The sequence below is a fragment of the Osmerus eperlanus genome, chromosome 11 (genome assembly GCF_963692335.1).
Source record: "Osmerus eperlanus chromosome 11, fOsmEpe2.1, whole genome shotgun sequence".
NCBI classification, from domain to species: Eukaryota; Metazoa; Chordata; class Actinopteri; order Osmeriformes; family Osmeridae; genus Osmerus; species Osmerus eperlanus.
This window is the reverse complement of record NC_085028.1, coordinates 7843755-7859311: the sequence shown is the minus strand read 5'-3', so window position 1 is coordinate 7859311 and position 15557 is coordinate 7843755. Positions and strand designations below refer to the sequence as shown.

At 47.4% G+C, this 15557-nt stretch overlaps 1 protein-coding gene across 1 annotated transcript in view; it reads right to left on the bottom strand.

Moving 5' to 3' along the window:
- ppp1r37 (protein phosphatase 1, regulatory subunit 37) overlaps positions 1-14687 on the bottom strand; it is a 19054-nt gene extending 4367 nt beyond the window's left edge. The window contains exons 1-6 of the mRNA XM_062473446.1: positions 12343-14687; positions 4709-4806; positions 2160-2205; positions 1972-2072; positions 1046-1165; positions 355-587 (exon numbers count right to left, since the gene is read on the bottom strand). Coding sequence (XP_062329430.1) covers positions 355-587; positions 1046-1165; positions 1972-2072; positions 2160-2205; positions 4709-4806; positions 12343-13081 — 1337 coding nt within the window. The 5' untranslated portion in view covers positions 13082-14687. The remainder of the gene's footprint in view (positions 1-354; positions 588-1045; positions 1166-1971; positions 2073-2159; positions 2206-4708; positions 4807-12342) is intronic.
- Positions 14688-15557: the final 870 nt, after the last annotated feature.

Here is a 15557-nt window from a genome sequence, read left to right as displayed (position 1 = left end):
GTACACTCTTGCACTTTTGAGGTTCATGTTCTTTAATTTGCAATTTATTTAACTACATGCTTGTATGTTTCTTCGCATTGGCACTCATTTGCTTTTCACAATGTATGCTCATGTTTTGGCAATGATCATCTCGTTGTTTATGATCAGTGACCTATGCACTTTTTGTAAAGCTCTTTGTTGGAAGTCACTTTGGATAAAAGAGTCTGCTAAATGAATAAATGTAAATGTGAATAGATTTGAGTGTGTATAGATGTTTATTTGTGTGTGTATGTGTATAGATGTGTGTGTGTGTGTGTATTTATATAGACGTGTGTTCATGCTTATACTATAGATGAGTGTGTAAAGAGTTATTGCGCGTGTGTGTGTATAGACTGTGTGTGTATATATAGATGTGTAAGTGTGTAGGTCCAGTACATAGTGTGTGTGTGTGTGTTACCCAGCAGCATGAGCGGTCTTCCTGACAGACCGGCGTTCTCCAGGTGCAGCACGGCCAGACTCCCGCTGATGCGGAGCGCCCTCGCCACGAAGGGAGCCGAGTGGTCCAGCAGGGGGGTGTTACGGGCGTCCAGGTACTGCAGGGAGCTCGTCTGAGGGGAGGGGGAGGGCAGGTGGACAACAATGCTGGATTGTTAACGGCTAGTGTTTCAGGAAGAGGTGGGATGTAGAACAGTGAGGATAAACCGTGCCTAGAGCAGTGCCTCGAACACTGTTCAGGGATAAAGGAACACCCGTCCTGTGCAACCTGACACACACACGTGCACCCACACACACAATCTGGTACAGCAGGTTTGATTCCTGAGTGTAGACTTACCCATAACTGATTACAATGACACACACACTTTCTACAAAGGGCTTAGTGGCAGTCTGGCCTCTCCTTCCATAATCTACAAACCCATGTAATCTGTAATCTGAGCTGCTCACATCACAATGCCAGCAGAGAGATTTGAAATGCAGACGGAGGACATATACACACACACACACACCTTTATCAACCCCCCCCCCCCCCTTCCACCCTGACCCTGGGACTCGTGTCGTGACCTCTCACCTTCCTCATCATGTGGGCAGCGGCCTGCCAGCCTCTGGTGCCGATGTGCTTGTTGAAGGAGATGTTGAGGTGTGTGGCCGACTCGTAGTATTCAATCATATCAAACAACGCTGACGCACCCTGGGGGGGAAACAACTTTAGTAATACTTCAATGAAAGATGAGGAATAGAGAGATTCATTGAGAGAGAGAGAGGAGGCAGAGGGGGTGCTCTCTAGGGCGAACGAGCAGAGACCCAGCCAGGGAGGATGGATCGACAGGTGATAATGAGACACTCACTTTTGATTCTAACACAGTGTTAACACTGGTCACCCTCAGGAACAAACTGTACGAGTCCAAATGCATCCGTTTTACAAGACACCGCATGCAAGATGATGATGACGAAAGGTGTCTCAAACCCTAACACACACACACACACACACACACACACACACACACACTCCTGACACACACACACACACACACTCCTGAAACCCATGCACAGAGGTTGTGTCACCAGTCAGTTGGTCTGGTGTCTAGCTGCTGAATATGCATCACATGACACGATGCGTGTATCTCTGTGTCGCGGGGTGTCTCTGTATGTGTGGGTGTGTTTCGAGGATGCCAGTGAAGAGTATGTCATGTCCTGTACGATGATGTAGAACATGACTGGGTGTGTTGACATGTGTAAATGCACAGAACATGTGTGCCTGTGGGAGTGTGTGAGGGCAGCACAAACTGTATCCTCCAATACAATGTGTGTGAATGTCTCAACCCAAACCTCCCTAATGGTGTTTACATACAGAGTAATTACACAGCCCTGGGAAACACTGCACATCCTGAGAAGAGAAAGCGAGAGAGAGGGCGAGAGCGAGAGAGAAAATGGGGAGAGAGAAAAATGCAGAGATACAGTTTAAAAGAGAACCAGACAGAGAGACAGTGTTCCTACATCTTCATCCAGGTTGGTCTGCTCCAGGTCCACCACCTTGAACTGAACCCTCTTCAGAAGCTCCTCCAGAGACTCACAGGCCTTGTAGTCCAGCTTCTCACCTGCACACACACACAGTTCGTTAACAGGAACGCTCGGTAGCAGTGACATAACTTTACTGTGTGTGTGTACTGAACAGTAGTGTCTACCTTTAAGGTCTAGGCATTCATTTCGCAGAGTCAGATCTTTAAGCTCCTGAGGCAAAGAAGAAGAGGGTGAGATTGTCAGACACACACACATACACACAGTGTCACACTGTCGGTCACAACAAAACACAGATCACTGTCCAGCTGTAACCATGGCTACAGACAGCATTGTATTCCCCAGAACAATGGAACACTCCTCACCAAATCAGCAGCTGGTTAATCAACACCCCTGGGTAAACAATGATAACCCCCAGCTACTAAGAACATTATACATCTGCAGTGTGTGTGTGTGTGTGTGTTACAGGAATCACTTTGTGGGGGTTCCAGAGTACAGTGACTGGCACTGCCCTAGTTCACCTCCCCAAACATTCCTCATAGCTTATGTGTGTGTGTTCCCACACAGGCACATATTCTATCTATTCTGTGCTGTCATATAACACTGGCTGACTACCGTCCCCCTCACCGCCCAGCACAGCAGATATGCACTCTATGACCCCCCAAACCCTTTTGTGACAGGCTGGCCGTTCAGTTGAAAGGATAAGTAGCTTCTTCTGTTGCTATCACAACTAGCTTCCCCTGTCGCAAAACACAGCTCTACAGAAGGAGAACAGGAACACTGACATTTCCCTCGGTGCTTGTTTAGGGAAGCACTGGCCCCGGCAGTGCAGACATGTCTGCTTATTGTTTACGTGTGTGTGCAACATCTTGACTCATGTACAAATACCTTAAAAAGGGAGCTCTTCCTGGGGCTGTTTCCAATGTGTTCCACTGTACCCTGAGCTGTGTTTTGGGATTGGATAGTGTGTGTACGTGTGTGTGTGTGTGCGTGTGGGTCTGGAGGACTATGGAAAAGCAACCTGATGTCACTAAACCCAGGCTCCTACAAAACACAAAAGCAATGAGTGTGTGCCTGTCAACTCCTAGATTGTGTAAGTGTGTGTGTGTCAGTTTGCTTCAATATGTATCGAGAATGCAAACTTATGCAAACATGAGTAGATGTGTTCAGGTCTGCATTTGAGTTTCTGCATGTGTGAGACCATTGTTCCTACAAGTGTGTGTGTTTGTTGTATATGTGCACAAGGTTGTCTATGTGCGAGACTGTGTGTTTGTGTGTGGGTGTTTGACTTAAAGGAATCAGCAGAATCAGAAATGTAACATAGGACTGCCAAGTACCCAAGAGTCTGACGGGGGCTGGTGAGAAGCACACTGCCGTCACACACACACACAATATACATAACTAGTAGGGCCCCATGCCATGCGCACGGTCCACTCACTAAATAAAGGCCACTTTATAGAAATGGAAAACAAGTATAACGACTAAATACACCTCCCTCCTCCACTCTCTCTCCCCCCCCCCTCTCTCCTCACCACCCTCTCCCTCTGACTGGGCAGACGGTAGCAGTGTCAGGCCTGTTTACAGGGCCCACATTATTTCCAAGGATGACTAAGCAGAATACAACAGGGGTTGTAGTGAACCAGACCAGGGTACTGAAAGAGGGAGAGGGGGTATGGGAGAAAGAGAGAGAGAGAGAGAGAGAGAGAGAGAGAGAGAGAGAGAGAGAGAGAGAGAGAGAGAGAGAGAGAGAGAGAGAGAGAGAGAGAGAGAGAGAGAGAGCAAACACTGTGCATACAGTTAGTTAACCCTGAGTGGAAATCTACAGACTTTGCCAGGGCCACATCCAGACCAGGTCATTTATAGTGAAAGGAGCTTCTTAAAGAACCCATCTCTTGTGACGAGGAAACCTCTGTCCAGGTGCTTCTACAAAGCGCAAGTCAATAAAAAAATCAAGCGGCTATAACTAGTTTGATTTAAGACAACACCACCTATACACTAAATACTTGTGACCAATGGTTGGATTGAAGACTGTAAATAATAACTTACACAACAAACCTATTTCAATCCTGAGCTTTAAGTACTTCCGTAAATACTGGCTCAGTTTTTCCGATGACACGGCAGGGAAGAAGCTAGTCAGGATTGTGTGGTTGGACAACAGGAAACTAAGGCCACTTAAAGCTGCCCGCCCCCTCTCCCCCTCTTTCTCCTTCCCTCTCTCCCTGCCTCCTTTCCTCTCCCCCTCTCTCTTTCCCTCTCCACCTCTGTCTTGCTTCACCATCTCTCCCTCTCTTCCCTCCTCTGTGTGTGTCAGGGCTGGTGGCCTATAGTAGTGGCAACAGGACAGTCACCAGAGCTTCTGTATTAGAACTCATGCTTAACCCCCCCCCCCCCCTATGCCCTGGGCTCTCAAACCCTCCCCCCTTTCACTTTGTTAACAAAAGGAGTCTCAAACCAGTAGCAATTCAGCAAAACTGAAATGAACAAATGCAGACACAAAAATACGAGTACATACCAGTATGTAAACAGACAACACACACACAAACCCAACATTGAGGCAGTCCCCCCCCCCCCACCTGTTCCTCAGAGGTGCTTATTGGTGGGATGACACATGACCAGACTCAAGTTATGGGTGTGCCTACAAGTTTCTGATCCACTAAACGCACTTGGTGTCAAAGTGTCGACCAGATCTGTGTGTGTGTGTGCGCGCGCGTCTTACCTGTATTTGTTTGAGCACTTTAGGTATGGGTTTGCAGTTGAGTTTCTGGCAGGCCTGTCTGTAGGCAGAAAGAATCTCCTCCACTGTGGCGTTCTGGGCTGGAAAATCACACAGAAAATACAGATCAGTTAGGTAAGATGTTTGTCACATAACTATGTCACACACACAGAAACAATAGTTTAGGTAGGATATTATGTTTGTTTAGGCTACAATCCAATAATCTCTCTCTGTTTCATATACGCACACAAACAGGAGGTGCATTGGTAAACGGTGACAATGCAGCAATGTATTGTACACAAAATGCAGAGTGTGTGTGTATGCAAGTTTGGGTGTGTGTTTGTTTATGAGTGTGTGAGGTGCATGAGTGTTTTTGGGTGGGTGTGTGTGTGCACGCATGTGAGTGTGTATGAGAGCGTGGGGGTGTATAAGTGTGTGTGTGTGGGGTGTGTATGAGTGTGTGTGTGTGTGGGGGGTGTATGAGTGTGTGTGTGTGTGGGGTGTGTATGAGTGTGTGTGGGGTGTGTATGAGTGTGTGTGTAGGGGGGGGTGTATGAGTGTGTGTGAAGGGGGGGTGTATGAGTGTGTGTGTAGGGGGGGGTGTATGAGTGTGTGTGTAGGGGGAGGTGTATGAGTGTGTGTAGGGGGGGGTGTATGAGTGTGTGTGTAGGGGGGGGTGTATGAGTGTGTGTGTAGGGGGGGTGTATGAGTGTGTGTGTAGGGGGGGGTGTATGAGTGTGTGTGTAGGGGGGGGGTGTATGAGTGTGTGTGTAGGGGGGGGTGTATGAGTGTGTGTGTAGGGGGGGGTGTATGAGTGTGTGTGTAGGGGGGGTGTATGAGTGTGTGTGTAGGGGGGGTGTATGAGTATTTGGGTGTGTTAGCAGAGTAATGTAATACATAATCACACAGTAACGGTTGATTACTAGAGCAGGGCCACACACTGCTTCTTTGTCTTAGGTCAACAAGTGTCCTGTGTTCCTAAACACACACCCACCCACCCACCCACCCACACACCCACACACCCACACACCCACACACACACACACACACACACACACACACACACACACACACACACACACACACACACACACACACACACACACACCTGGCCTGAGAGAACCCACTCGCTTTCCAAATATAACGCGATCGAAGAGCTCCATCAAAGAACAATAGTTTGAGTTATGTCTGTGTGAGGAGCAGAGCAGAAAGTACGAGATTGAAGACTGAAAGGGAGAGAAAGGGAGGTGTAACAGGGTAACACGGAGCCAATAAGGGCAGGACTGTTCCCTTTGTGAAAACACACAGCCATGCAGAGGGAAAGAAGAGAGGAGAGGAATGGAGAGGAGGGAATAGAAAGCTATTCAGCAGGTAAGACATCAGGTTCTTCAGCACAGCTGAGGAGAACAGACAGAGGGGCCAGTCAGGACTCCAACGCAGCATCCAAAGGGAGCTGTGCCTAGCATGTTGCTGTGGCGTTGCAGCCGGCCTGTGTGTGTGTAGCGTAGTCCAGGCCAACCAGCGACAACAGGCCTTCTCACACCCACTCACCACCCGGCCATACCCAGGGGGCTACCCTGTGACACACACACACACACAGAGCTTAACAAGGGTTAATCCTTCACATCTGTGAGGAACAATGACAGACTATTAAAAAGAGACTCGTGCCCGATAAGGTTAACCTACTCTCTGGGCCTGGCAGAGTACAAAGGAGGAGCAGTGAGGAGGCTCAGGTAGGAGCAGTGAGGAGGCTCAGGTAGGAGCAGTGAGGAGGCTCAAGTAGGAGCAGTGAGGAGGCTCAAGTAGGAGCAGTGAGGAGGCTCAAGTAGGAGGAGCAGTGAGGAGGCTCAGGTAGGAGGAGGAGCAGTGAGGAGGCTGTTCCTGTTCCCTGCTCCTACTTGGTTAACCAGGTCTAGACTGAACTAGATCTGTCTGGATCAGAAGCCTCTGAGTCCCCTGGTCTGGTGTAACCTCATAGACATGACAGCAAGATCTCAGCTGGCCTAGCAGTCATGCTAAACTAATAATAATGTCTTTATTCACCTTCCTGCCATTGTAAATTCCTTGTTTGTGCAAACTTAATTGGCGAATAAAGCTGATTCTGAGCTAGCCTAGCCATTATGCTAAGCTAATTCAAATGTCTTTCTCAGTTAGCCTAGCCGCCATGCTAAGCTAATAGGAATGTCTGGCTGTCTTTGCCATTCCACTGCTGCTTCCTGACCCAATTTCTGTGGCAATCTTTCCTCTCCGACACATCACTTAGTCTTCGTTCCCGCCCACCATTTCTTTTTTCTATGTCTTACCTCTCACCCATTTATTTCGTTCTCTACCTACGCCCTCTCCTCCCTTTCTTATATTCCCTGTTCATTCTCTACTTCTCTTTTGTCCTCCCAGTATCCATAAATCGCTCTCATTCTCTCCCCTGTCTCTATCTCTCTGTATTGACATAGAGCAAAGTGCACAAACCACTCTCTCCTCTCCACTGAGACAGAGGGAGGGGCCGGGGGAGGACAGGGAATGGTGGGAGTATGGTGAAGGGAGGGCCAGTCAACTGCCGAATGTATGGAAGCCTTCAGTGTCTATGTGTGTTTGTATGTTTGTGACTGAGCTCTAATGGTGTTGGGTGTGGGGGGGGGGGGGGGGAGTGTGGAGGAGCACAGAGGCGGCTGTGCTCTGCAACTTAACATCGGAGTGTCAAGTGTCTAAAATAAGCTCCCCTCAGCCCCCCCATCCTCCAGTCAACATCCCAGCCATTTCACACCCCCATGCTGTGGAAGGGCACAGAGTCAAACACACATGACAGCTGCCTGGTGGGCTGGGGGTGGGAGGGCGGACAAACACAAATATTCCTTCTATAGCCTACATGGCAACAAGAAGCAGTGGATTTATACAAACCAGGAACAATTAGCTTAACAGAGAGCACAATATGTTCAACACTAGGATTTAAAATCAAACGATGACATCACAATCTGATGGTGAGGTCACAATCTCACTGTGACATCACACTCCAGCAGTGACCTGACAGTTCCAATAGTGACTTCAGAGGCTTTCTGTCCACACGGGCCGACCCATTCAAACAAGCTGTGTGTCGTTAGATGGGTGCGAAGGGGTTATTAGATCTATCAGTGCTCTACGCGTGTGTATTTGTGTACGTGCGTGGGCGGTAACCATAGCGTCAACCAAACAGGGTAGCAATCCCATGATGAGATCCCCTTGACTCCGCCTACCATATCCACAACGTTACACAACAGCAAGCGGCCACGCAGCCATCAGTGCAGCATGGTGTTCCACCTACACAGGCCCTGGCCCTACACTGAGTCAGCATGACCATTCAGGACAGGCAATCAATCTCTCAGTGCTGCCAGGACAGGCAATCAATCCACGACTGTGGCAGCCTGGCGAGCCGCAGCTACCATGAGCCTATCACTGGGACTGGTCACGGGGTCTCACCCTGGAGTGTGTGTGAGAGATACTAGAGAGCGTGAGAGATGAAGGGTGTGTGTGTATATATATACACGTCTGAGTGAGTGAGGTAGTGAGTTATGTAGTCAAATGAGTCAGTGAATACGTTTGTGTGTGTGTGTGTGTTTGTGAGTGAGCATCAAGCTTCAAGCTAGCCTATACTGATGTCAGAATAGCAAGTCCAGCGTAGAAACTTGACAGGACTAAACATGTGCTGCTCTGACAGATCCCTGTGAAACCTTATTGTGAAGTTCTACACTGTGCATGTTTGTCCACGCTAATCCAACTCAAACATTAGGCATGAATGTGGACAGATATCACCAGTGCAGTCTTCTACTCAAGTGAACACAATGCCAAGAGGATGTCCTGGCAATGCCCTGATTATATCCAAGGTCACCTGACTAAAGTTTACAACGACACGCACACACAGGAGCATTCAGGTTGATCAAACACTGTCCCATGGGTCAGCGAGTCAGTCTTGCCACGGTGCCAACGAGGTCCAGGGTGGGACAATACAACGCACGTAGCCTCTCAGACTGCTGCTGTCTCTCTCTCTCCCTCCCTCCCTCCCTCCCTCTCTGACACACACACAAAGCCTGCTCAGCAAGTCCCAGGCCAGGTTTATAGACAGATTAGGCTGATGTCTGTAATTCAATCAAACACTCTGCTGCAGTTAGCCTGTTATCCCTTAGCGGACCCTTTTAACTTATCAGTTACATGTCGAACGAACGGGCCCTGGGCTGTTCCAACAGAACACCCAGCACACGGCTGTGGAGGGCTGCCAGGGGCCAGGACGGGGACCTGGGGGCTGGGCCCCCAGACAGGCTTAGGCTGGAATGAGGAGGAGCTGATCCAGGAATCAGTGGAGGGAGCAGACTGTCAGGAATGAGCCCCAGCCTCCCTGCTGTACGGCTGCCGCGACCGCAGACTAAGAGGGAGAGGGGTGGGAGGGAAGGTGCGAGGGAGGAGGGGGAGAAGGGGTGAGAAAGGTGGGAGAAGGGGTGATGAAGGAGGAGAGAGGCAGCGAGGAAGAAAGAAAAGAAGGAAAGAGGAGAAGAAAAGAAGAGGAAGCCGAGCTGAAGTTCAGGAATCTCAGGATGTGATGTAACATGTGCCACCGGGGGGGGGGGGGCGGGGGGGCTTGAGAACAGAACACAGAGTCCCAGCTAAACCCGAACATTTTCACATCACAACACTTCAACATGGTGATAGTGAAATTAATACTACAACAAGGTCCACAGAACTTCAAGGGTTCATAGCACTTACACTACAACTACAGTCATAGGACTACAACTAGGGTAATAGGGATACAACTAGGACCACGGGACAAGGATTATAGCACTACAACTAGCACTGCAGGACTATTACTAGTACCACAGGACTTAGACTACAACTACATCTAGGGCTATAGTGTTAGCATCCTAGCAAGCACTATACCTACAGTATAGATTAGGACCATGAACAGTTATTAGCACTATGTCTACAGATATACTATTACCAGGACATATACTAAAACTATACCTATACAACAGCTACCATCACAACACCTATTAAGTAGAGGTGATCTCCAATGCAGATCTAGGTATGAAAACAGCCTCTGTGGGATCAAAGCTCCCAGACTAAACAGCACAGCGAGAGAGCGGAGTCGTTCTAGACCCCAGACCGATAGTGAGTCACGGTAGGGTTGTAGGCATACTGGCGCGAGACAATGAATAACAGAGAAACCAGATATGGCAGCCAACACAACTCCACTACCTGCCACGGCTCGGGAGGAAACCTGGGCCTACTTCATTACAACACGCATGGAAGCCTTTTGAGTCTTCTACGGTGTTTTCAGAAGTGGATAATAGCGTATGGTACAAAAGGACCAGCAGCTCGGTAAACAGGCAACCGCAGGACCAGGAAGAGGAGGGACAGAGTTAGAGGGTTACAGAGAGAAAGACTAGGCCTCTGGTGTGTGTGTGTGTGTGTGAGGAAGAGAACTAGAAAAGGAGAAACAGACAGAGAGACGGAGAAAGTGAAAGAAGCGTGTGTGTTTCTTGGCTCAGGCTAGGTCACTGTATCAGATTCTCAGAAGACTACTTGACTTCCCCTTGAATGGGCATGACCCCAAGACAGGCAGCAGAGAAGGAAGGGAGGCAGGGAGAGAGGCAGAGATGGATAAAAAATAGTAAGGTGGCATGGAGGCTGGAAGCGAGGGATGGATAGAGGGAGGGAAGGATCTGGGCCTTCTCCTTCATGTAGCATTACATCAGAAGAACAAGAGAGGACAGCGACAAGGGCAGTGCCCATGCCCAGTGCTAGCTTGTCACCCTGCTCCTCAAAACCACCTCCCCCTTCTGTCCAAGTTAAACAAGGGATAGAACTCTGATCCCAGGAAGACAACTGATAGGGCCATGGAGACAGCACAGTGATAGTAATACTGCTAGAACAGTGCACTTGATTGTCTGCTGCCTTTCCTATTATGTGCTTTTTTTACATGGGATAAAAGCATCTAAATGAGTAAATGCATGACCACCAGGCCCTCTCCATAGTCCTGACTCCAGGCCTCCGTGACAGATGGTTATCCTGTAGAGTGGCTCAGTCCACACGTATCATGTGCTGCTGCAGACACCAGCCCTGCCCACTCTCCTCCAACACAAGCTATCAGTAGGACCTTTGAAACTTAAATAAACAGATTGTAACTTCTTCTCGGGTAAAGCTTGCCAAGACCCGCAGGTCTAATTACAATGCGTTTTTATCCTTTTCCCAAGAAGTCTTGTGATGTCAGCGGGGTGCACAACCCAAGGCCTCCTGGGTAATCAGGATGAAGATGGTCAGATTTGTGGCTCCAAGCCTCTGTTTCATGTGACGAAAACATTTGCATAAAAAAAGTATTCAAAAATAAATAAGAATGATGACAGCTGGAATTGATCCCTGAGTCAACTCTGACAAGTAGATTTTTGCTTCAGATTGAATTGGGACAAGTTAGGACAGAGGCACAGAACACAGGAACAATAAGGGAGAGTTTACTGTACAACTGTGCACTTCTAGTCCCTTAATTTGTACGCCCCTTCGACAAATATAGAGTCTATGAATAATTGTAAATGTACTGGTGCCCAACACTTACTCACATCTGATTGGGTAATAGTTAGAGACTGCTAATTTAGAGGGAAAACTGAGGCGTTCTTTTCCTTTCACACTATGAGTGGCTGTCTGCAACATAATTACTATGACGTCATCCAGGCGTGCTCTGTGCTACGGGGCATCAGGGAACACGACAGGACTGGATATGCAAGTTAACCTCGCTTCTTTTGTACAGTTGTCTGACCATCCCACGTCAACCCACGCTTCCTGGTCTAGGTGTCTACACACACAGCAACGAAACAGAAAACTACAAAGACAAACACACACACTCTCAAAAAAGCGTGTCAGCAAGGCTGTCCGCTGTGATGCGCCCACAGGTGTGTTATCCGTGGATAAACAACGGAGCTTTAAAACACCTGGCAGGTGTGTCTGCTTGGGCTCTCTGACGTGTGGACATGCAGGATCTCCTCCTGAGCCTAACGACTTGGACTCACCTTCAAGACAACAGGAGGACACACACAGCGAAGCAGGCGGGAGGTCTATCTTTGCGTAGTTCTATAGTCAACAACATGAAAGCTCAGGTCTATCTGTTGAATATACTCAACACATTATAGATTTCTTCCTTGTGCCTCACAGTCTATGTCATCTGAGATGGGATGAAAGAAGGTGTAGTTGCTTGTAAAATAAAAGGGTTCTAGAACACTACGTAGACCCAGAAGCCTGGGTTAGACCTGAACACCTGCTGCCTGAGGATGAAACTGATGCTGGTGAGATCCTGTGTCGAGGGCAGACAGTAAGGGGTGACTATGAGAGGCAAAGGAACATGGAGGGGTTTGGAGAGAATCAAGGTTTAGAAATGATCAAACTCTCCTGTCGGTACACTGGAACATTCCATCAGAACTTTGGAACATAGAACCCTTTTTGCCATGGTTCTAATCCAGGCTAGGGGACATATGCAGACTGGGTGGGAGACTTGTAGGGAGAAAAAGAGCGAAATAGAGGTGTGTGAGTGTCAGAGAGTGGAGGGCGAAGGTGTGTGTGTGTACATGAGAGATGGAGAGCGATGGTGTGAGAGAGAGATGGAGAGGGGTGTGTGTGCATTTGTTTACCATGTCTCCAGGGATCTTTGGGCTCCACTGCTCCAGAGACAATATCATCATCGGAAGGGAAAGTCACCCTCTTGCTCCCCGGTTTGTGTCCATCCTCTCCCTCCTCTAGAACGGGGGAGGTGGCCTGCTCTGGGGCTGAGACCAGAGACTCACTCTCCTGAAACAGCTCCGAGGCACTCGCTGCCTGCTCTGTGGTGTCACATGGGGCTGTGGAATCTGCATGTGCACAGTCTGCGGAACCGGTCTCCTCCGCTAGAGATGGTCCCTGTTCTGTTGGCTCCGACTCCAATACACCGCTCTCGTCCAAGCTCAAATCCACCCCTATGTCCATATCTCCACCGTCATCCCCATCCCCTATGTCAAACATCGGAACGGTATGTTCCGTATCTTTGACCACCATGTCCACTCTGTATTGGTCGTCATTTGAAACGTTTGAAAATTCGGAACTGACGAATGCCGGTGTGTCCGGGGCGCTGTTATTTTTATTCCCGTTGACCTCGTCTATTTCCAGTGTCTGTTTGGTCCGACTGTTGTCCTCCTCGACCCCCCGCGTGTTGTCAGTGAGACAGACTAGCGAGGGTGTATCCGCGGCTTCGGTGCTGTTTTGTTTACCTAAATCTCCGTCCATCAGTTCCGTGATCCGCGGTATTATCTCCTCCGAATTATTGGAGCTGTTATCATCCACATTGTTTTTTGTCTTGACATTACATGACTCTAAGGATTGCTCCTCGATATTCATGATGGCATTTCAAAAGAGATTCGGGCAAACAATCAAATGTATTGAGCTGAACGACACGGATATTTTTTACTGTTGATGGCCAGTGGAATAGCCTAAATGTGCGAAACGTCAACAGCCGCTCTAGAACTCAATGCAGCATGTCACATGTGTGCCACACTTGGGGGAATATCACAACATCCCAAGCAACTGCTTTGAAAATGAATGATCCCAAACAACTCTGCAATTGACAACTTGGTCACTTAAACCCACTTGAAAACTTGGTGAACTGAAATGGATGGTGGGATACGAGATAGCCTATGCTTAGATACTTTCAGGCCTAAAGTTGAATTACTGAATTTTGCACGTAGGCCTACCTGCCCAGGTACGTGAATGATATGGGTGTCAAACTGACCAAACTTGTGCAAAAAAAACAACCACCTGCGGTCAAATTATGGTGTCAAAACGACGATTCCCTTATCACGCACAACAAGCTATTATTTAACTCTCAACAGCTGTCTAGATATTGCTATTGCTAAAGCCCACTATTGCAACGGACAAAACGAAACTACCTTGATGTGCAGATGGTTGACAATTCAATAGCTACACTTAGGTTTAAATGTAACCCTACTTGGTTAGTTTTTTGTTGTTGTAGCTAGACACGGAGGGTACCTCTAAGTGTTATAGAATGATCGGTATCTGATCTAGCCAGCTACGAATTTTGTCTGTCGCTCATAGTGCCTCCATTACGCTAGCTAGCTAACAAAAGTGAACTGGCTAGCTCCAGCCGCGACCATCGTTTGCATGAAACAGATAGCTTGCTAGCTAAAGTTATTGCTTTGTTAACAATGACATCTAAACCAAAGAAACTGCCTTTGCTTTTTAGTTTTTAAGACAAAATGCTTTGTTTTCCTGAGTCCATCGTATTATCCCAAAAAAACAAAACAAAAATCCCGAATGTCGTACTCGGTCTCCCCGTACACCTCACATCACTCGGATAGGCAGGGGGAAAAAAGCAGGCGTCACAGTTCGGAGCATGTCTCGATATCGCTGGCGTTTATGCCGAATGATTTCGACTGTAAAGCGGTAGTCTTCTAGTTAAACGTTTAATCAAAATCAAGAATGGTGACGTCGCATTACATTAAACATTTATCGCTACACTTGACTACAAATGTACTGTTTTTGTCTTCGCATGGCTAACGTTTGCTCGATGAACTCATGTCTAACAACTGTTTGTTGTCTGTACGTCGATACGTCATCATATCGCAGAGGCATGTTCAGCAGTCAAAACGTTACAGAATGTTTCGCATAGAAATGTCCTTATAGAACAGACAGGTGACTGACACAGTAAACTCACAATGTATCAAGTAGGATCTACATATTCTATATCTTACCAGCGTAGTCGTTTTGGGTACGCACGTTTCAGAGTTAATGGCGGGCCGATTCTTGAACGGGTTTCGGGTTTATCCCTTAGCTTATCACATCACATAGTAGAGTAGGCCACCACAGGTTTTCCATGGGAATGATGCTTCGAATGGCTAACGAAAATTAGATGAACGCCTGAGAATACACCGTTCACCGAGTGTTATGATAATTGTTTCGTTTATGTGATCGTGTTATGTAATCCAAAATAAATAATCATCTTCTTTGCAATATCCAAGTATACACATTAAACGACGGACACTAATATATGTAATTACTTCTATACCACACTCATCTACCACATATTTTTTTATTTAAAGTAGTCTACCTTATCTAATCTTGCAGACTAATCTCTCCCTGCCCCATATGGGCAGACTGAACTGTTGAGAGAGTGAGACACGATCAGACCTAATTGATGATTCACAGAATACAATCCAAGACATCTAGTTTGTCCGCAGTGTGTAGATGTGTCATTATCGTATGTGAAACATTTTATTCCACATGGCGGTTTTATCATCTAACAATCTACATTGGCCTACACTGGCTGAGCAACAACCCACTCTCCTCCAAAATATACATTTGTATCGTTGTCATTTTTTGAATAAGTGTCATGCAACCAATTCCTTTCATTTAAATGAGGGATAAAGATTCTACAGTAGATTTATATAAAGCGATGTTTGAATGATCGACTGCGCTTGCGTAATTGATCTGCCCTTTAATGACCTTAGCGATTACACAACAGCTACGTGGCTATGGCGCCACCTAGATCCCAACCAGAGTAAGAGCAGCCTTCACATTATAAAAATGATCACTTTGTGATACCCTACACAGATTTGGCAGCTTGATCATGTTAAACTCACCCTTCACACACAAAGACATTTCACAGTCAACAGTGAAGTTACATTTGTGCTGTGTTTTCATAATTTAACATTGTCCTGTTAAGAGGAAATTTGTATCCAATTCTTAGGTCTTGTGAGGCAAATGAGGCTTTGAGGGACTGCTGTGAGTGGGAGTGTGCTGCAGGAACCATACAGGGAGGAATCAGAGGGGGTCACACACTGCATCACTGACTTTCTGA